This window comes from Rhodnius prolixus, unplaced genomic scaffold (genome assembly GCF_049639745.1).
Source record: "Rhodnius prolixus isolate KJV_2025 unplaced genomic scaffold, Rpr scaffold_4, whole genome shotgun sequence".
Taxonomy (NCBI): domain Eukaryota; kingdom Metazoa; phylum Arthropoda; class Insecta; order Hemiptera; family Reduviidae; genus Rhodnius; species Rhodnius prolixus.
The window spans coordinates 41,295,587-41,318,917 of NW_027411614.1; the positions used below are offsets into that span (position 1 = coordinate 41,295,587).

Genomic DNA, 23,331 nt, shown 5'->3' on the forward strand with positions numbered 1-23,331 from the left:
ATTAATGTTACCGGACGGATATTTAAGATCGTTATTCACTTCCAATACTTGTCTATAGTGTTAGCGATTTTGATCCGCTGGAAAGGACCGATTTACCTGTTTCTTGACCTATATATTTTTTTTTTAGTACACATCCAATGCGGCCATTTAAGTATTAAATAAGTGTGATATATATAAATATAAAATAAGCAATTTTGAAGTAAGTACTAGCCCCCTCTCAAAGCGCTATCAACTCAATTATTAATGTTACGGATTTGTGTAGGTGACTTTATGTAACCAATAATACTCAATTAATAATACCAATAATACTTTAGGTAACCAATAATACTCATTCACAATTTTGCGTGTCATTTTTTGAGTGTTACGTATCACTATGATAAGAATCCTAGTAAAAAAAATCTTACTGATGCCAGTCTAGGTTTGTGACCCCATAACTAATTCTTTTTTTTCACTTAATTGTGGCATTTTATCAATAATTCCAATATAATAATGCTCAGCTTGAAAAAAGTTTTATTTTAAATTTTGTTTGTTTTATTATTATTATTTTTCCCCACAGAATAGTCGGGAGTGGATTGGCAGCCTGTAGCGCACTTAATTCCATCTCATGCGAACTGCAGAGCCTAAACTGTTTTCTCCTCTTTTTTCGGATCTCTTAATAAAAGTAGTTAACAAGAACACAAAATTAGAACAATCAAATATACGGATTAGTAACTTTATTTAGTGTATTATTGGCACAATTCAAAAAAAAGAAAAAAAAGAAGAGATATTTAAAATAGTAAAATGGGGCTCGCTACTTCGGCAGTTATCTACAAACAATAGACCACCGTAGAGCGCCTGTTTGTGGGCGTTATACATTGTGGGCCCAGTAGAGACGTTAGAAAGTTGCTCTAATACGAGCTCTATGGCTGATCAGCAAGGATATAGGATGAAAGAAAGAAATTTACCTGCTCCGTTGGAAACCCAGTCTCATTATTCGTCTTGATTTTTCTAATCTTTCTCATCTTTATTTTTTACACCTAAAAAGATACGATTAACGGTACTGTTTATAAATAATAATAAATTTGAGCCACCAATATCGGTAGGGAATTTCGTTTTTCAGAGTAATTTTGATTTCCAGTATTCTTGTTTTAATTTTACCTTGCTGATGTGGATCTAATTTAGGAAAATCTGTCACGATGGTATGACGCTGATAGTGCATCTTAATGAAGTTATGAACGAAACTGAAGTGATTTTCATTTCGAATCCGCTTAGAAAACATTAATTGTTCAATTGAAATATCTTTACTGGTATTCCACATTTCTGTTACTTTCGTAACTAAATCCTAGTATTGCCTATTCGTTTGTTATTCATTCATTTAGGAATTGAATCTTAATGTTCACACTTTCGTTAATAAAACCTTTAAAAGTTAAGCCCATTTAAAAGTTGTACATAGAGTGCATCATCTTTCAACGATCTACTCATACTTGTTTCTTTTTCTTTTCAGAAACAAAGTTCTAAATGTATCTTGTGGGAAAAAATTTAACGATACTACTCACACACGAGAAATTTAAAAACAAGAGGAAGACAACAATGAGAGAAAAAAAGGTAATCTATTGTTATCTCTTGTTATTAAAATAACTCTTTACTCTAGTCACTAAGAATATTATGATGTTTGTAATGTGTATTTTAGTATGTACCTTGCTAATATTATGTTGAGTCGTTCTTTAAATAGCAGGTATTATTTGAAAAGCTTGCCAGCTTTATTGCTTTCTGACGTAGTGAAATAGCGATTTTTCAAGGATCTTAAGTTCCGTATGGTACCTCCGTCTATGTCGAACGCATCTAACAGTGAGATCCTGCAACGAAGTTCTCAATAAGGCAGACCAAAAGTTAACATCACGAACAGTCAAAATTTGAAAAAGTTGCTACATTAGAATTTAATATACTCGCTTTCTAAATACTTTCTGCAGGTAACTTAATTTTGGAAACATTGAGGGAAAACTTAACGCAGCGACAACGCTTCACCTATTTCCGAATGTTTTTCATGCGTATGATGAAAAATCTTGTCTCCGTAGAGAACTTCTTTTTGGGGGCTTCACCAAACACTAATTTTAATGCCGTTTTTATCAAGAACCAAAAAAAAATCATTGACAAACTCAAAGACAATACACACGACGACATATTCATATCTTTTTGATGTTGAAAAAATATCTTCGAAGAATGCAGACAATTTATACCAAAAAGTTGGGAAAGATTATAAAAAGATACAAACTTTGTTGTTAATCTAATTTAAGGCTGATACCCGAGGTCGACCGACTAACAAAATTTAATACTAAAAATTTTGCTTTTTGCTAAATTTTTTTTTTTTCATATTTCATGTCGCTTCGTAAAAAAGTAAAGGAAAAGTTCGAAGTGAATTGTTTTCATGTTTATTGCATCCTAAAAAACCGTTTCCCGAGACATAATTTGTGTATTTTATACAAATAAACATGTTTAATTTAGGAAATAAAGAAATAGAAGGGGTTTAAAGTGAACGGCTCATCAAAGCGAGGTAGAGAACAGTGAAGATGGTACGTGCAGAGGATGGATGAGCACTAAGAAGAGATCCAAGAAAGTGATGGATTGGATACTGCTGGAACATTAGGGAGAAAGTAGCCGAACTGGAATGGAGGGATGGTTCTGTGAAGGAAATGGGTTGAGCTCTAAGACCAGAAGGAAATGGAATAATGCCTTATAGAAATGGAATAATAGTAATATTCGAGAAAGTAAGAATGCTTTGACATTTTTAAAATAATTACAGATTGTTTTTAGGAGGAAAAAAACATACGCTACAGACACCCTACAGCTACTCCCAACTGTTTCCTTCATTTGAACTTCGGGGAGAAAATTTAATGTTTGAGATAGTGTTCTTTTTACTATTTCTTTTACCTTAAAACTTCTCGAAACAGTTTCTGCGTACATAGATAACTAGGTCTATTACTTTTATTTATTTTCGGGAAAAAATCATTTTAAGGAGGTATATTCCACAACCCTTTCCCATTGTTTTGTACTTTTTTTTTTGTATCATATTTGTATCTATCAAATTTTTCAGCTAAAATTTTTAATTTGAATTTGTGTTTCGAGTTATTTGGATTTGGTATTAGTTGTTCCCTTTGACCTACCAGTGAAAGTTTTTTAAAAATAAAAATAGGGCACTGAATTTGAAAATACATTTTTTGATTAGAGTGTTTCTTGCGCTCAAACGCTTGTGCTTCAATCAAAAGCACCATTAATTATTCTAGAAATTTCATTAAAGTAGACTTTCATGGAATTTCAAAGCTGCAAACAGGACAATAAAATACTGATCTACTTTAATTGAAAACGCCTTGTTATTCAGAGAAGCCTTGCTCTTTTATTTAAAGGAAAATGATAAAGAGTGAGCATGAGGGTGTGTGCTAAAGAAGTGAAAGAGAGAATAAAGATGAGTAAAATTTAACGATGTTCTAAAAAATTATTTCACCACCCAAGAAATATTTTCTAACTGAATAATAACTATGAAATAAAAAAGATTTATGTTGAAAAATTTGAATCATATCCTTTTTTTATGAATTTATCAGTAAATCAAGAATGTAAATATGATGAATAACAGGAAAAAATGAAGTACGCTCATTTTTTCTAGTATTTTTCTGTAAATTTGTTTAGATGATCTTAAATTTGTGAGTCATCATTTGCTGTTTTGTAAGGGAATTATGGTATTATAATGTTGGTAGAAAGCGCGCTAGTTTCGCATGATAACAGTTTAGTTCTGGCCGCGCTCCGTATTACTTCTAATGATTTGGATGTACTGGGCCCACATTTTTTTAAAAAAGATTTTTACCAGATGAAGATGGATCAATTAATATTTATTTCTTTGGTATGTAATTTGGTTTTTTGTATTTCTTTTATTTTGTTGAAATTTGTTCGATTGTATTTTTTTCTGCTTCCTCTAAAAAATGTTTTAAAAAAATCGGCATTTTTATCATAGGAGTCGCGAGACATTTGCTTTACTAACTTCTTTTTTTTTTTTACTGGTCCTTTAATCAGTTTTTTCTTTTATTTATTTTACTACATGAATATTCAGAAATTGAAAAACATTTTCTAAACAAAGTTAATATTTTCATGAAGGAAACAAATGCGTGTTTATTTGTGGTTTTGTTAAACTTTTACGGTGTGTATTTGCGTTTTTCATTAGGTTGTATCATTTCTTGTTTACGACTTTATTAATGTGTTAATATCTTTATTACATGTATATAACAAGTAATACTTATTGTGTGACTGTCAACTAGTCTTCTACTCTTCTCTCTTACAAGTCAAATTGATAACATTATCTTACCTTTTGTTTTTCGTAAAATTTTTAAAATAGGTCATTGAGCTGCAGAGAGGCATTAAAAATTAAATATGTTCTTGAGAACAAACAAAAAAATTGTTTAAATTAGTGGTTTGCATTTTAAAAAAGTAGTGTCTGGTACACATTTTTAAACCATTTTAAACATAATTTTCAAATTTTCCTAATTGAAGTTTCATTAAAAAATATATATGTACAGGGTGTACACAGAGGAAAGGTCTAAACTTCGGGAGGTGATTCAGCATCTCAAATGCAACAAAAAATATTGTATTCACTATGACTTGATTCTCAATAGTGTCGTAAGATATTTGCATTTTTAACTTTTCCGTCGATATTCGCGTTTTCCACAATAAAAACGGCCGTAACTTTTCTATCCTTTATTGTACAACAAATCTGCTGATTCCAAACGAAAGAGCATTAAATTTCCTATAAATCTGCTTAACTCAGAGCTTTAAAACGTTTCTTATAAACAATGAAATTTTTACTCTTATGTCTAAAAAAATCTATATGGTCTCGAAGCTCAATAAATGCACAACTTTTTCTATAATTGAGTGACTCCTTATTTCAACCATCATTGAAAAATTACATTTGTAAATTATATTAAAAATCATCGAGAACGAATTTTTGAGACATTAAACATTTTATTGCGCGACGCGTGCGAGGTGTGTTGATGAAAAGCAGTTCAGTGCCACGGTCCACTTATGTAAAGAATCTGTCACAATGCTGTCAGAGAGCTTTTTTACTATTTAAAATAATTCAGTTAAAATTTTATGCAGTTTTATTCTAATATAAGGATGAGACAAGGTAATAGTGGTACTTTCGATTTTAGAGATTAAATTTCTTACTTCTTCAAAAAGTAATTATTGTTCTCGTGCTAATTTTCTAATTTGAGTTTCAGTTAGTATAGTTTTGTGGTAATCGAGCTCGGAAAAAAAAATTATTTAAAAGTTCATACTCTTTCAATTACTTCAAACCATGCTAATACTTTCGCATGTTTGTCACCTTTTTCAATTAAGAAAATTCGTTTTAAATGGGTCTCTATGAGGGGGCCATCGTAAGACAGTAGAATCTTCTGTTTTAATATTTTCAAGTACCTTACAAATGTGTTGCAAAAATTTTGAGATTTCTGATGACCGGAAGAATCGTTTTTACAGTTGTCTTCGGATTAAACACAGTCACCAGTGTTTTTAATTGTTCTTTAACGGTCGCTTAATTTTTCATATCATTCAAAAAATCTATGTACAGAAAATCTTAAATCTTGGAAATCGCAGAAAGTATTATGCGTTGGTATTCTGTTATTGTCATTTTACGGTTCTATAGTTTCAATATATTGTGATATTCTTAAAAAATTTGATTTTCATGGACTACTTCTCCTCAATAACGTATTTGAATTCCTTTCCTTAAAAATTATTTTTTGGGGATTTTCAGAAAGGTTAACTTTAGGCATCGATCGCTCTTAATTTCTATATAATGTTAAGGTACATTAAAGCATGCTATATTAAAGCAATACCAAACTTTATAGAATTGAATTCTTTTTTTTATTATTTAGAATTTTCTGTGGATCTCTGATCACTTGTTTCTAACTAGTTACACTCAGTGCAGTAGTATAAGCTATAGTATCTGTTCAAGACATTTTTTTGGAAAAAATATTTTTCCGAGAGTTCTTAAATATTAGAAATATTTTTTGGAGAGAATCTTGTCGAATTTTGTTGAAGTTTGAGTCAAAGGTAATAGTAGAAGAAACCGGAGCTTGTTACGTGTTGTGGACACAAACATATATCTCATTCGAAGTGTTACTTAAATTCCTATAACCATAGATGGTTATCGCAGATAAATTTATTTCATATTCTTTAAGAAAAACAATTTCTATTAATATTTGTTAAACTTTCTCAAAAATCTTGAAATTTAATGAGTAAGAGGTGACAAAAAGGTTTAGAAAAATTCATGTCAAGATTCGTCTTGAATTTTTAAGAAAAAGTCATGGGTGTATTCCAACTGATCTTAAATCTTATCATTATTTTTTCACTTGCTTGAGACTCATTTCTGAAGAACAATTTTTTTATAAATGTTTTGGGAGAGTGCCTGTTTGCTTTTTATATAAATTGTTGGGAATTCTAAGTTTCTTCAATTAACTAATTAATTCAGAATAATTAAAAATATTAAAAAAAAAATTAATAAAATTGTTATCAGTTTCAACAGAAGGGCGTTCGTTATTAGTAAGTATTCACGTTTCCCTTAATTTTATTTCGAAATTTCCTTATACTTGAAATATTTATTTATGGAGTATTTTTCATCTTTTTTTATGACTAATTCATTTATTTAAAGCTGCCAATGTCAGTCATTATTTATTTATTATTAATTTGCCCAGCTTTCGTACTAAGGGACTGGATCATCTTCAGGTCTGTGGAACATATATTTACAGAAACATATTCCAATCAATAATGATAATTTTTCACATGATTGATGAAATCAATGTACACTGTAATCAGTTTCTGTAAAAAATTTGTTCCACAGCCCTGAAGATGACAGATTTTGCAGATGATCTTAATATTTACTATGAATTAATTTTATCTATCAACTTTCTTTATTGTTACTAGCGAAACTTTCAGTCTTGATAAATTAAATCAGTTCAACATTCTTGATTTCTAATTCAGATCGTTGAGCTTGCACTTGTTTCCTCTTATCCTGAAGTGGCGCTTGGAGGGAAGCTCAACATTCCTGAGAATCCCTAAGTATATATTTTACTGAAAAAGTTTGAAATAAAGCATCGAATATAAAAAAATATTGTAATATAAATAATAATGAAAATAAATAATAATGTAAAAATGTATTCTAAGTCTAAAAAAAATCGCGAAGAACTCAAAAATCGATTCAATATAATAGTTTTAGTTAGCCCCAAACCTTGTGATAGTATTAGACGGAAATATTGTTGAAGTCAAATTCTAATCACCAAACTGATGATAATAAAACCTCTGATGATGGAGTCCAAAACCTGTCAGGGATTCAGAATACGCGTGCGAATAAGACGAACAAAATCAGCGATGTTATCTAGCACTGCAGCCATAACCATTTTTAATGGAAGATTAAGTTTAAGCTCCTTACTAACATTTTCTAAAAACCACTTTTCCGATCATCAAAACAAATAGAAATCGAAAATATCGATCGCAGTACTTTCTAGTAAGGTGAAGTAATACAAGTTTTATAAATTTCTCATTTTAATTATTTAGAAATTCCATTGCGAACCCAGAAACCCACGTTACTTATTAGCTTGGCGGTCCTTGCTCAGCTATGTGGCGTCACCAAATTCTTATTTCCAGCGATAGTTCCTTCAAAAAAAAATTGCAGATCTTAAATGCTTTGGAAGTTATCTTAAAAATCATATCGTTTCTTCCACCAATTAAGTCAGACACAGTATTACTTAATTAGCTATAAATTCACCAAGATGAAATACGAGTACAAATACGACGGTTTGGATATTCAAGAATACTTCTTATAATAGAAACTGTAAATGATTATAATATACAAGAAACGTAAAACTAAATATAGTAGTCATCTACGCGAATTGAAGAGAAAAGTAGATTTGTGCTTGTTAGAAAAAGAATTTATCAGGGTTGATATAATTTTCAGTTCGCATACTGTATGAAGAGGAGCTCTTTTTAGTGTGATTTCTTTCATGGACATATATGCAAAAAGTGATTTCAGGATTTAGAAATCAAATTGAGCAAGTCAAACAGCCATCTGCGATATTGTATAGTAGAAATGAGAAATTTTCATAGATTGTAATGGTGAGTTACAGTTTGGGTGTCTGTAGTGAGCATGTATAACAAATTGTTTTGAATTCTATCAATCCTGTCTATGTGAAATATTGTTACATAGGAGACAATATACAGTGGCGCTCAAAAGTATTTGCACAAGTGAATTATTTCCTGTTTCTAAATGAGTACACGAAATAGGATCCCAAAACTTTTATCATTATAATCTTTAGTTCAACTTATGTATATTTAATAACAAAACGAGAAAAAAACATTAACATGTAAATTAGCAATTCACAAACTAAAAAAAATTAACCGTTCAAAAGTATTTGCACAACCTAGAATGAATATGCTCATATTGGCAAATTTTAATTATATTCACTAGAAAAGTCAAGTTTAAAGTTGTTATTTGTCATTTTTCATTTTCCATTGTCAGTTGTTTATATTATGTACCAGTCTTAATAGAGCATGGCATCAAAAACAGCGAATTATCCCTCGCAACCTGAGAAAAATTGGCTTTTTAAAGAAATATGGGGAAAACCTACCAGGAAATCGGAAAAATTTTGAATTTGTGTTTTCTCACTGTGCGGTACGTAATTAAAGTATACGAGGAAATGGGAAAATGCTTAAATAAACCAAGAAAAGGTCGACCAAAAATTTTAACGGCAAGAAAATGTCGGAACATTGTCCATGAGGCAACAATAAATCCATCATCGAGTGCTTGGCAATTGGTTAAAAAGGTGGAAACGACTTCACAAAATAATGTAAGCGTTACTACTGTAAAAAGAGTGCTTAATCAAGCTGATTTACATGGAAGAGTTCCTAGAAGCAAACCATTCATAATAGAACTCAACCGGAGGAAGAGGCTTGAATTCGCCAAAACCTATTATACATGCCTATAGAATTTTGGGAAATGTACTATTTAATGATGAAAGCAAGTTTAATGTTTTTGGAAGCGATGGTAAGAAATACACTTGGCGAAGGCCAAATCAAGAACTGAAAAGTTGCATGTTAGACCAACTGTCAAACATGGTAGAGTGCATGTTTTGGTATGGGGATGTGTGGCGTACAGCGGAGTCGGCCAACTGGTTCAGATTCATGGCAATATGACAGCAGATGGCTATGTGAGTATATTCCGCGACAACTTAAAGAGCAGAGCTGAGAATTTGGTTACTCAAAACTCCTAAATCTTTTAATAGGCTAATGATCCAAAACATAAAGAAAACAAAAGAGTGGCTACTGCAGAACGCTCCCAGAAGACTGCATACACCCCCCACAATCCCCTGACTAATTGAAAATGTGAGTATTCTGGAGCAGAAGACACCATTACGAACTAGGGAACGTCTGGTTGAAGTTTTACTCGAAGAATGGGAAAAACTTGATTCCAATTTTTTAAAAACTTGGTTAATTCAATTCCTAGAAGACTTCAGGCCGTAATGGAAGCCAAAGAACTTCATTTTAAGCACTAAAATTAAAATTTTCTTTCATTTTCTGAATTTTTCATTTACATGTTAATATTTTATCTCGTTTTGTTATTAAATGTACATAAGTTGAACTAAAGATTCTAATGATAAAAGTTTTGGGATCCTATTTCGTGTGCTCATTTAGAAACAGGAAATAATTCACTTGTGCAAATACTTTTACGCGCCACTGTAACTGAACAGTACTCTAAAATTACTTAGACCATATTAAGGTACAGTGGTCGATGGATCTAACTTATGGTAAAAGCCTTGGGAGGCCGTGGAATCTGTTTGTTTTGGGTATGATATTCGTGAGATTCAAAATGAAGGGCAGTTTCTAATAAGATATCAAGGTCTATAAAAGAATAAACCGATTCAGTATTTCCGTGTATTTCCAGTGAAAATTCAATTTTGGATGCTGGCAACAGTTCTTTTTGTGAAATAAATCTGCGTATCAAGTTGGAGAAGTAGCTTAAATAGAATAACATCCTAGGCGCCACAATAGCCGATCAATTAGAGGCGAGATTGTGGTACTGGGTTCGATTCCCGGTCTAGGCCTTGGATTTTATTTAATGGTTTATATGAGAAATAAATAAATGTAGTCGCTGCCGTCCATTAGAATGTTTGAAGTTGGACGTAAAGCCTGTCTGAAAAAACTTATACCGCCATTAATTAAATAAACTTTATTTAATAAAAAACATAGGACTTTTTATTACATTTGGCACTGTTTCTGTAAAGTAGGTGAATTTGACCTTACCATTCAGACCTCCGCTCTTCAAATGTGGCTATATGTCAACGTTTGGAGGAAAAAAAATGTTCAAACTTTACTACTTACTGAACTAATAAATATTTAATTAATGAAAAATTCTTTCTAAAATTTTTATTAATTGAATAAAAAAAATCATTAATAGCTCTTTCAATATATATTATAATTAATGACCTTCACAGCAGATTGTACATAACTTGAGTGAGTGAGTACATCATTTTTGCTGAATAGTATTCTAATTTTAAATTTGTATTAATTATAAATTCAATAGTTGAAGGCAAAATTTATTCTCTATTTACTATTCACCGCTTAAAATATTCTTTATGTACATAATAGCATAGAAGAGTATTTACAAGAGCGCTCTGCTTGGTGAGATCAGCAGTTGTGATAGACTAATTTCGGCCCTACCAATCCTTTCAAATCGCTAATATATCAGTCATTGATTTTATGTACCATATGCTCTCTATCAGTATCACATTATTACTTCATTTATCTTCTATGATTTCCAGCTAAGAATATTAAGGCTTTATTTCATAAATTTGTTGAAGCGCATTTTAATTTCTCATATTCTAATAAAAGAAAGACAAATTTTCGAAATTATGTTTTTAATGATTGAGGACATTAAAAGGTTATTAAGGCTACTTGTTTCGCTATAATCGCTTTTTGAAAGAGGTTTCATTAATGTTTTGATGAGCTGTGCAATACATAACTTATTTAATTGAACATTATTATAGTAAAGTCGAATGTTTTGAAGTGGTATACAAATAAATCATAACGTTAACTTCACGTACTTGAGCGATGCAATCATCGGCAGTGGCAACTTCTGTTTAAAAGATCAAGTGATAGCGATGTGAACAAGATGCCTCAAAATTTAATGCTTAAAAAATGATTTTTTTTTAAAATTGCACTTGAGATATCTAAAAAAAAAAATTCTCGATTTTCTAAGCTAAGACACGCTTTACATTGGCATGGCAACCGACAGACTATACTAGTTAAGCACTGCTTTAAAGGAAAACCTTACACCGCCTTTCTCAGAAGTGACCCTTAGTTAAATTTTGCTTGGAAAATATTTCGAATAAAATATGTAGAGTACCGTGAGTACAATGTGTGTACGTAGTTTAAAGAAAATCAATGGGGCCATTTTTGAGAAAATTATTAAATAATAAAAAATCCGTGGATATTTCTGGTTGACAGAATTTGTTTGCTAGGCTGCAGTAAGGTCTCCTGCTAAGACCAAATCTAAGTAAAAGGTTTTCAGCAGATTTTCGTTTTTTAGGTATTATAAAATCAGTGTGATTACTGATATCTTTTAAAAGAAATTCCATGTAAACATTATCTTTATCCACCATAATTTCGTTTTCAATTATTGTTTTCTGTTCCATAAGACTCTCGGTCACGAGCGTGGCTTTGTAAGTGCGAGATCCCCAGTTCGAATCGCGCGTATTACCTCTTTTTATTTGTTAGAAAAGATTGTTTATAGCAGCGTTTCCCAACTTTTTTTGACTCGCGTACCACTTGGTAGTTACGTCATGCTAAATTGTACCACTTCGTAAAAATGATTGTATTTCGTGAAATTTCTTATTCCGAGAGTTCTATTTTATTATTATTATCTTTATTCGTATAGAGATACAATGTACCTGTTGCAAAGAAGTTCATGTTCACTTTGTTAACTTTGTAAAGTGTAAGATCTTAGTTTTAACACTTTTTTTTAAATAATTAAAAATTGCGTACATATTTTTCTCTTCAAAATTATTAATAAATTTACAAAGTTCTTCTTTAGGATTATATTTGGGTCCAAATCTTATAAATAAATTTCTTTTAAGCATTCAACTACCTGTAAATAACAATTAGATTTAATGTTGCTTGGATGGAGCTTACTCATTACAATCAGTCTTTCTCTAAGCAGATTTTTACATAGTTATCATTTAATTTCTGTCACATGATAATTCTATTAAATTTTCTTATCTTTTATTAATAATGATGTAGCTTTTCCTAAATTTTCTTTATAGAAGGGGTTTGAATTCCAATTATCATTTGTGATTTCGGGTTTTGGAAAATACTCCTTGAAAGACAATTTTAATCCTGTTAAATGTATTATATTTTCTCTTATATCTTGAGATAGACCAACCTTATACTCTACATATTAACAACTTTGCTGTATAATATTATTAATTAAAATAATTTTTATGAATTTCAGGAAAGGAGATTTTTGTGTGATTTTTTTTTTTTAAATTTTTTATGTCCACCTTATTGATTATTTTTCGCGTACCACAGATTGGGAAACGCTGGTTTGTAGTAAAGCATGAGCTTCTGATTCCTTCCACGACATCTAATTGGTAGTTGAACGTTAAGCCTAGCCGAAAAAAAAGGCGTTTACTTTACTTTTATTTATTTATTTATTTTTAAATTAATTAATTATTAATAATTATGGCAGTTACCATCATTGAGTTAGACTAATCTTCAACCCAAACTAACATGAATCAATTATCAGGTGAAAAAACTAAAGTATGTTTTTTAATAAATTAATCGAACAAAAATATATTATCATTATGTTATGTTAGCTTAATCATCAAAACTGGCAATCGAAATTAACTTTAAACACTTATAATTAAATAAACATTACTTGCTAGTCTAATGAACCATAACTATCCAACCAAAACTCTGTGTAAACAGATGTAGTCATCTTTGTTTTGTAAAGCCCCCTCAAATAATTCCTGTTTAATCATATGCAGTTTTATTTAGAATTAAAAATTTACATTAACAGATTAAACAATCGATGCTTCTAAGATTAAAGATTTTCGTAATTTGAAATGTGTACAATAGTATTAATCTCTTAATTGCGGTTGGCCTACACCCTCTTTACATTCAATAATATGTATATTGCAACCTTAAAAGTTAGTAAAGGGTTTCCTGCTGACATAGTTGCTGTGGTAGTAATTACCTGATTCGGAACCCCATTTTATTATCCATCACTCCTTGTAAGTGAAAAAGAAATGCATTCTAAAATGGACAATTTATTAAAACATTCTTTACCTTATAGAAGATGCCCCTCATCGCTGGCAGAGAGGAGATGCTAGATAAAAGTAAAGAGTGAAGTGCGAATGGAAGGTGTACCAATCCTTGGTAAACTTCATCAGCAATAGATAATCATTTTGATAAAGATTGTTAATACCAGCATAATGTTTGCTGACAGAATTTTTTTTTTTTTTTTGTACTTATTTTTAACCAGTAAAGCTTAAAGAGATTTCTTTAACTGCAAATCTTTGCGTCCAGTGAAATAAAAAGAGATATTTTATTAATTAAAATTATAGATAGTGTTTTGAGTTCTACTAGGTCTAGTACCAGAGTACTACAATTCTGATTTATTGATTGAGCCGTTTTTACTTTCACCGACTGCTAGGAGAAAAAACATTGGATTGGTGCAAATTTTTTACATAGAGTTTTCACCAGAAATTTTCGTTTTCAGGTTCCCGTAACCCGAAAAAGTAGTTTCAGAAATGGTGTAGGTAAATATTTCAGCTCGAAAACGAAAAGTTAAAAACAACTGAAGCTTAAACTTTGTATTTCGTTTGTAAACCCTAAAGGGGCTTGATAGTAGTTTGGCTGTGAAATTTCTTCAATCGGAAATAATACTATGGCGGTTTTCCTTCACTTTTCTCTTTTTTTTCAAAAGATGTATCGATTTTTTTTACTTATTAAACTCGTTGCAAAAAAGCAGATGTACAAATTTTACATGAAACATTTTATTTATTTATTTTTTGGAGAGAAATTCTTGTTAAGCAAGTGATTAAGCTCTAACTAATCAAGGTTTCTAATTTGCTAACTGCTATTTTCTGAATTTTAGTTATGCTGACAATGGATAAATCACATTTTTCCTTAGAGAAATTACTGAATATTAGCGAATTTATGAGAAACAGGGGCTTGTCCTTCTTTCTTAAGCTTAGCAGAAGTAATATGAAGCACCGTGATTACTACAAAGGGACTTATGGGTTCGCTGCTGGCCCGAACTTTTTTCCATCATTTACTTTAGAACTGTCTGCTTGTATGACCATTGTAAATTTGATACACTATTGGAGAAGCTTGCGGGGTTGAGACAACAATCTGAAGGGGTCTGATTGTCCAGCTCACCTGAATAACCGACAAATTTAACAGTTTCTTAGAAATTACTTAATATATGGCGAATTTTAGAGATACTGGTACTTGTCATTTCTTCTTAAGCTTAGCAAAAGTAATGTGACTAAGTCAAGCTAATAAAGTTCACAGCCCAGTCACAAGGCATTGCTTCTTTAAGAAACATCTACGATATAGAGTATGGAACTTGTTGCAAAACATCTAGTAGAAAATATGGATAAGGGAATGGAAATCTCCCCATTTTTTGAAATGTATGCTTTGTGTTTGCAAACGATGCCTATTGTTTAGCGCCTTGGAGTCAAACTAGGACTCGAAGTATTCGCTCGCCTTTGCCCTGACGTTCTGGATGTGATTTTTTTTATATGGTCAGGGAGTTCCCTTTGCCTAAATGCAAAGTCACTCTCTGAAGGTCCCGGATCAAGATTAGATTGGATGTTAAATGGATGTTGATGTATGGGCTTCATTAAGTTAAGGCGTTTGCAAACAGTATACATGCAAGATTGTTCTAGTGCCAATTGTGAAGGTGATGCTGGCTTTAACGTACATTAGAGAAATTTTCGGAAAAACTGTAATTAATATTCAGTAATATCATAATTCAGTTAATAAAACTAGAGCTTTCTCCTATTTTTAGTTATGGAGGTATTTCTTCACTTTAAATTTATTTATGGTTAATACTAATTTTCCAAAATTGAGTCAGTCTCTGAACTTCTAATTAAAGCAGTAAAGTAATGAACTCCAATGACAAATTTAGATAACGATGCCGTAATTTCTATTGCACGCACTGGTATTAAAAATAGGCCTGCAACGTTTGGTCATAATAAAGAAATAAAAAGGCAAATTCTTGGCACCCCCAACTATTTCTTAAGCATGACTATATAAACTACAAGTACCTTATATTTTTTTCTGTACTTTCCTTTTTGTTTTCTCCTTTCGCAAATAAGTCTCTTTTTGCATGACTGTGTCTAATTAACTGTTGCTTTGTTTTTCAATTTAAAAGAGAAACTTATAGGGATTTATCAGTTCCAAATATAATAGACATAATAAAATTGTATAAGTTTCTTCAGTTTCGCCTGACACCACGTCTAAACTATTGGCTACTGTCAGGGCTCTGATGGTTTCCACCTGCAAGATCAAGCTGCATTTCTAGGATTTAACTATAAGCTGCCCTAATGTATTTGTGAATTAATCTTTCTAAGTGATGTTTAAGATAGAAATTAATTTTGAATGATCTGTAACGATTTTACAAGATTAGATTAGTCAGGGGACGGATGCTGTTCCCTAGAGACACTGCTGCTAGTAGACTTATTGTGCATTTTATTGTAATTCTAGTAGGAGGTATCTTACTTTTTTTAAAAGATTCACGGTAATACCGCAAATTAGCGCTTAGCAGGAGCGAGACTCCTCATACTGCGCTGTGAACGCCCATGGCTTTGAGTTATGCGAAGGTGTCTCTGAAGTCTGATTGTGAGTGATGCTCTGAGCTATCGGTTAGTTCTGTCTAACCCGGAGATGTGTGATAGATTCTTATGGGTTGCGATAACTGTGGGCCATATTATTCTATTCTATAGTTAGATAATATAAAAGGTTTTCTTTTATAAAAATTTAAAATTTTATATTAAATCTTCTCGAGTTTTCCTGCATTTTAAACTCAGAAAACATATCTAGGTTTTTTTGTAACTTCAGAATTTCGCAGTATGTTTTCTTTAAACTTGGTATTCCGAGTCCGCACGATTCGACATATAAATAAAACATTCTCACAAACTTACTACAATGGGTCTATCCGGACAAGGTAGGAATAGATAATAACTGCAACATTTCAAAATTCTAGATTTTAGATTCTAGATTCACAAATAATGTGAGTGAATGTTCAGCGAATTGCTCAAAAATGACAGCACGCTCAAGATAAGACAAAAGTGTCTTCTCTTTTTGAGCGATAGAATAGAATTATGTGAACTCTCTGGTCGAACATCGCACGTCAGTTATTTTAAAGTGCAATTTATACATTTTATTAACTTACCTAAATAAAAACTAAAAACAAAAAAATCAAGGCCTTTAGCTTAGATTGGCACCAAATGTTTATTATGTCCTGCCATATTCTACTGTTTATGGGCTTTTTGTCGAAAGTGCTTGAGCGAGGATGCACGTACAATGATTATATATATATTAAGTAAAAGCAAAATTGAATACAACCTTGAGGTTTATAATTAAAGATAAACAGGACGATTTTAGTATCTTTATCTCTGAAGTGCTGTTAAACGCACGGAGTAAGTTTAGTCGTCATCATTCAGAGTGACTCGCTTCTGACCACTGATATATCTTTAGATAAGAAAGACATTTACCTTGGTCTTAACATGAATGAAAACCATATTTATTTTTGCCTACTGATCTAGTGTGTAATCAATTTTGTTCTTAGATAGAAGAGAGAGAATGTAACAAAAATAAATCGCTACAAAATGAAAAACTATTTAAGAACGCATGTGTATGTAAATGATGAGTGCAAGGTTATCCGGAAGTGTTATTGTGGGCGTCAAGTTTGCTTTAGAGATTTTTTTCCCCCCCTGATTTGACTTTAGACATTTAGGACATCATTTTTGGATACATATCCATCAGATATTATTTTCATCCCTACTCTTAGCAATTTACGCCCTATACTGTGGCAGAAAGCCGCTCTGTTTGTTCGATACAACACCACTGCAGTTCTCTCAGCTAGAATTTATTTCCTCTTTCAGTTGGGTACTCAAGGTGACTCTAACTAGCAAGAAGTAATGCATATTTTATGTATGGGGGTGAGAATGTACAAAGCCTAAACCAAGTCATAAATGGTGATTACTTGATAAAGGCGGGATTTCTCAATTGGTGGGTGAGAAAGGAAAATATAGATACGATGGAAAAGGTGGAGAAATTAGGTGTTGTGCGGTGACTTTAGCTAGTAGCTGGAAAAGCATAATACGTCTGGTTTCCTCTTGATGGTACTTGAGTCTACTGAGGGTCTCAATTTGACACGTTCATAATAGTTTCCTTACCAGAGTTATATTAATGTTTGAATGAATTTTATTTCTTTAAATAGTAAATAAGTTGGATATGAATCACAGAATAAAAACATATTAGCACTTAATTATTAAGGACTTATCTCAGTTAAAACAAAATAGCAGATTGTTGTAGTATGATAAAACGGTTAACGTGTACTTGTTATCATTGTGAGTTCATTACTCTCGGAGACTTTATTGTCCACTTTTTGCATTCAACTTTATATATATATATATATATATATATATATATATATATATATATATATATATATATACATACATACATTTATATCTTTGAAAATTATCTCACCTTAGGCGTCTGCGTTATTGATAAGGTTGATCATTATACGTTTATGATAGTGGTAAGTAGATTGAACATTCTAAGTTTGCAGAAGGAAATGAAAATAATGGTCAAACGTATCACGAAGTCTGGTAATGGTTTTCAGACTGTATCTATCGTTTATTGATTACTACATATTAGCTCTGTAGTATTTTCACTTACTACTGGAAGCGGAAATACTGTAATAATCACTCGTAGTCAATACAATTGACGAAACAACTCCGATCTCATTTGGTTATTTCATAACTTTTTTTTTTTAAGAAGGGAGGTGTAAATGAGGTAAATAATTAACGAGAGTCACTCATTTAGAGATCAGTCTGCCTCACTCTTTCGACAGGATGAATTGTTTGTTTTGGAGAATGATCTGCTAAGTGGATGCCAAGATGTATTTCGTGTGTACACTTTACTCTCTATAATTTACTTCTCAACAAACATCTCCCCCACCCCCACCCACCAAAAAAATAAGTATTACTCTTCGTAAACCTGAGGGCAGCTTTTGATTTTTAGTACTACAATGCCAATCTTTTCAAACATCAATTATGGATTCTAGTTTAACGAGTGTCTTTTTGATAAAACAGCATCTGTAAGTTGTGGTTTCTATTACTGAACTGAATTCTTTGACAGATCTTTGGCCTCAGCTGGGTTACATCTTTTACAAAATTCTTTCAAACCAATTTTGAAATAAACTTAATGGAATTTTAGCCCAAAAGATAACGATCAGTTTTGGCCGTTGCGAGTAATTTGAACTTTATTTATGGACATTAGTATTTCGTAAACACTAAATAAATCTAGAGCCTGGATTTTCTTCTAATTGCGATTATTAAGTTCAAAAAATTACTATTAGATGATTATCAGACCTGTGATAAATGAATGCTTGACAATTGCCTGTCACATAGCAGCACGACTGTGATTCCAGTTTTTTCCCAAAACTCCCTTTAACCTTTTTTTTTGCAACGTTTCAATTTTTTTTTAAATTTATTTGCTACTCACAATCTACAAGAGAATAAAATGCAATCAGTGAATATTATGAACGAACACTTCATGACAGGATCAGCTTGAGGAGAAAAGCTGCCCACCGGCAACACTCTCGCTGGAGTTCTTGTACTATTGAAGCTGGTCACGAGGCAAAAGCGTTTCAATCGTCGTGGAGGCAAGGTTTTGTATAAGAGGATTTGTGCAGAATGGAAGAGATTCAAAGAATTTTCTGTATTTAGATTTTGATTCATTAGTTGCATATGAGATCTTGAGGTCTTTTTGGAGGGTGGAGTTAGAGACATAAAATGGAGAATTCGTAATCTGTCGGAGAGTGGATTTTTTGTAAATTTGAAAGTTTGGTTGAACCCCACAGTTCAAATACGTAAGTCTTAATGGACTTAATGCAAATTACTTAACCCCATTTTCATCAAAGTTGAAATACAATTTTCTGAAATCGCACTTTCAGTCAATCATTTTCGCCAAATTTAAAATTTCAGTAATGCTCTTTTATATAACCATAACATTAGTAACTTGTTCGGAAAGGACACTTCAAAAGAAACCTTAGCATGCAACTTTTGTGAGATTTACCTAAGAAAATTTCTCTTTCAATTAAAAGTGATAGACTAGAATGAGTTTATAAAGAGAAAATAAGAATTGGGAATTGATTCATACTTCAAATTACCGCTTGAAAATATATAGATTACTTTCGAGAAATAAATAAATATAGCCTGTACTGATCTGAAACAAAAAGAAAATACAAACCTAATTATAATTATTATACACTATACTATATTTACTATACACAACATAGTATACAAATTCTTAATTTATTAGGAATTCATTTTTTTACTCATTTTTGAAGCATCTATTTTTATATATAAAATTCAATTCTCTATTGTTGCTTACATGCGATAATCTTGAAACCAGACTAATATAGGAGCGAAGGCCTTTTCCAAAGATAGCCACATTTTTTGGTCATACAATTCTGATATATCTAGCCTAGGCAAACTAAACTAATTCATCCAACTAGCGCTTTCTTTGCCTACGAATTTTTTTTTTTCTAAATTCCAAAAGTGCCTGCTCACTTCAATTTAGGAATTGTTCAATCCTTGGACACATATTCGTTCTCTTTTAATAGAGCTTCTAATTCTGTCCTTACTGGTAGCATCCTCCTCTTCATCGCCTTGTGTTTTTGCAATCTCTGCAGGTCCTTCTTGGCCATTGCTAGAGTTTCTGTTGCATAAGTGAGGCAGGATATTATACACCTCTCAAGCACTTTACTTTTACACTTAGCAAAATACTTTCTGTTCTTTATTACATTGAATTGTACTGTGTTCAGGACAGTGATTTCACTCAATGTTTTAAGCTTATTGATCATCCTAGATATGCAGCATCCGACAACCATTTCAAGACATGTTATTTACGACTATTTCTATTTTATTGCTTTATTAGCTGGATCGTAGAATAGTATTGTTTTCGCTAATAAGAAGGCCGAATTGGCTTGCTCACACCACCTCTATTACAATTTATTTTCAACTTAAGCTTCTGTATGGGAAGAAATATTAATTTGCTATCAAAATCATCTTTGTTTTGATGTCACTGATTGTTCGTTGAATGTAAGTTGTCTATAATATGTAAGTGAGATTGGTTGAGGTGCTAGCTAGATTTGCCTATGATTTCTCTAAATCCGTGCTGTTGCAAATATCGAAGAATGACTACCTATACTATGAGGTTTTGAAACTGCTACTTGTACAAGAAAAAAAAGTTTCAAAATGAAGATTTAATAAATAGATTGTTATATCCCTTCTCGTTTAGTGGTACAGCATATATTTCACGCATATTGCTGATTTTTGTTACAGCAGTGAGTTTAGCGAGATCTTCTCTCATAACTATATTTCACCTTAGAAGTTTCTGTATTGTTCAACTTTTCTTCAGAGATTCTTACTCCTAAAATAAAAATGAGTAGTTTCTGGTGTGAAAACTAAAAAACATTTGTTGGTAAAATGTAAAAAATCTCAATTTTTTTTTGTCATCTCTTCTAGACGCAGATTCTGTAAGTAATCAGGAAAATATTTTTGATTCCATTATTTTATTTATTTTTTTTTTTGTTCAGGTATCTCGATAGATAGTGTGAAAGCAACTTGATTAAAGACTAGTGTATTAATGTTTTAAACTTACCAATAAAAATAAAATTACCATTTCTGTTTTCAGGTAATCACAGCATCATTATATCTAGGTGTTCGGGCCCAATATTATGGAAATCCTGGATATTGCCAGCAAAGATCTGAACCAAAATGTTGCGACGGCCGTGAGGACAGATGTAGTGTGCCAAATCATGGCAGTCTCTGCTATTGTGATATATTTTGCCACAAAGCCCGAGACTGTTGTGAGGATATGAATAGTACATGCTATGGAAAACCAGCTCCTCCTAAACGTAAGTAAAGTGATTTAAAAAAAGTAACTCTTCCCAAATTGCTTTATTTTATAACTGTAAGGCTTCACAATAACGGAGCGGTTAGGCTAAGGTGTGGTGTATTGTGGTACTGGGTTCGATTCCCGGTCTAGGCCTCGGATTTTATTTATTGGTCAATAAGACAAATTTATATTAAAGTAACTATAGTAAGTAACGACACATAATTTGATAGTTGGACGTAAAGCCCGCTCTATAGTATTTATTGAAAGTCGTCCAATAAAATTTAATGCAGTGCTAATTTAAATGACAAAATTAATAGTAAGGCACGAACTAAAATATACTAAAACCAAAGAGACACAAAAATATTGAGTAAAATCAAAATAATAATAATAACATAACAAATAATAATTCAAAATAATATAAATCAAAATTCAAAATTGAAAATATACATAGCCTAGTTTTCTCAGAGTTCTTATTGACGATTCTTGAACACCAACATTAGGTACGTTTTATCTAATTTAACCAGAAAGGCTGCATTTTGCGGATGCCGAGACAATGGGAACTGTAATATTAAGATATTTCCTCTTAATAGGAATAGAGAAATTAATAGTTGTTTATACTGTAGAAAAAAAAAAGTTATTTAAATAGTATTATTATTATAAACCTTTACAATAATGCGTGTGTGGAAAAAATATTGCGCATTTGTGTACAAAAAAATTCAGTTTCCCGCCTGATAACTTGAGTTGTATTATGAACACTATATTCTTAATAATTTGTAAGAAATAAAAATAAAATCATATGTTCATAAATATGTTCATGTATGTAATGGAGAGACCTCATTGTTCTTATTATTAATTGCACAATTAATGAAATTGATCCAGCCGATTAATATGTTCATTCCTATTGTGCTTGGGTTGCTTAATGTTTTTTGATTTATTTACCTTGAGAATGTATTAATCTTTGCTTGTGTCGGTATTTGTTTTCCGCTTCAATAACATTAAATAATAGAAAAAATCGTATGATTTCGTTCCCTACCTTTTTTTTAAATTTCTAATTGTTCAAACTAGAATTTGAGTTTTAGGAGTGCTCGACAAGCAATTTACTGTCGACCCATGGGACCTATACAGAATTTTCTTATTTGAGCCCCTCTTCAGACCTTTTTTTTGGAGTTGAAGTGCCAGGAAATGGGGTTCTGGGTAAAGTTTCTGAAAGCATGAGTTTCTCTTCCCTAGAGTGCCGACTTTTATTCAGATACGTCCTTCACACCTATAGGAAATCATTTGGGTGGTGCTGATTTTTCTTTTTCCTGTCAAGCTAAGCTAAGCTTTTTTTTGACAGGCCCATACTACGTTTCCTCAGTCTAGTGGCCTGTAAAGAGCCTGCGGTCGTCCCTATACCTTTTTTGAACTATTCTAGTGCGAGTAAGTTACCGAGTGGCTAATAATGAACCACAAGGTTCCTCCTCACGTTTTGTCGCCAAAACTAACTACTGCGGAATTTTACTGTACAGTAAATGCCTGAAGAGATAGTTCACCATTTCGGCAACCTGACTTCTTCTTCTAGAATACCCTGATATCCAAACTATATGCACAGAATACTCACCAAAATGTCAATTCTGGCAGTCTCATACTGTCTTAATTAATTTCGCAGGACTTGATAGCCGGTAGAGTTGACGGATCTCTAAGACAATTGCGACTCTAAAATTAATTAATTTTATTCTATATAATCTCAATAGCAACAAGCTGTGATTAAAAGTCTGTGGCCAGCCCTCGGGAACATATATTCCGGAATCCCACCATTATCAATATTTCTCTTATAATCTTAAGATGTTTCAATGTGTGGCATTAAAGTGGCCCGCACTACCTATATCGAAGCGCCAACTCTTTTCAAAGGTTTTTTCTGCTATAACATTAAATGAATTCAAGTCCCAAATCTGCAAGGAAAGGTTCAATTGGTACAAAAGTGGCTCGCATCCATAACAAATAACGAAAATACCAAGTCTGTTTATGAATAAAATGTCATAATTGGATTCCAGAGAAAATACCACGCTTTTCAAAAGTTCGTTTTATTTAGTGCAGCTAAAATTAACCTAACTAAATAAAATTATAATTAATATAATATAT

General features: G+C 31.8%; 1 protein-coding gene and 1 long non-coding RNA gene across 7 annotated transcripts in view; one reads left to right on the top strand and one right to left on the bottom strand.

Annotated features, from left to right (window-relative positions):
• LOC141456326 (tubulointerstitial nephritis antigen-like) overlaps positions 1 to 23,331 on the top strand; it is a 46,439-nt gene that overhangs the window by 17,349 nt on the left and 5,759 nt on the right. For 2 of the 4 annotated variants that reach the window (XM_074132228.1, XM_074132229.1), the window contains 2 exons: positions 1,484 to 1,584; positions 21,007 to 21,229. In XM_074132228.1, the coding sequence (XP_073988329.1) occupies positions 1,498 to 1,584; positions 21,007 to 21,229 (310 nt within the window). In that variant the 5' untranslated portion in view covers positions 1,484 to 1,497. Of the gene's footprint in view, positions 1 to 1,483; positions 1,585 to 2,481; positions 2,745 to 3,714; positions 3,872 to 21,006; positions 21,230 to 23,331 lie in introns of those variants that run through there. The other 2 variants (XM_074132230.1, XM_074132227.1) reach the window with 2 other exon arrangements.
• LOC141456330 (uncharacterized) lies at positions 19,561 to 22,026 on the bottom strand. Of its 3 annotated transcripts, none has more exons than XR_012459725.1 (4): positions 21,873 to 22,026; positions 21,658 to 21,770; positions 20,992 to 21,223; positions 19,561 to 20,742 (listed from the first exon to the last, which is right to left on the bottom strand). It is a non-coding gene; the product is annotated as an uncharacterized lncRNA (long non-coding RNA). The 3 variants fall into 3 exon arrangements; XR_012459724.1 differs by having other exon boundaries at positions 20,974 to 21,223; XR_012459726.1 differs by lacking the exon at positions 19,561 to 20,742 and adding an exon at positions 20,832 to 20,846 and having other exon boundaries at positions 20,974 to 21,223.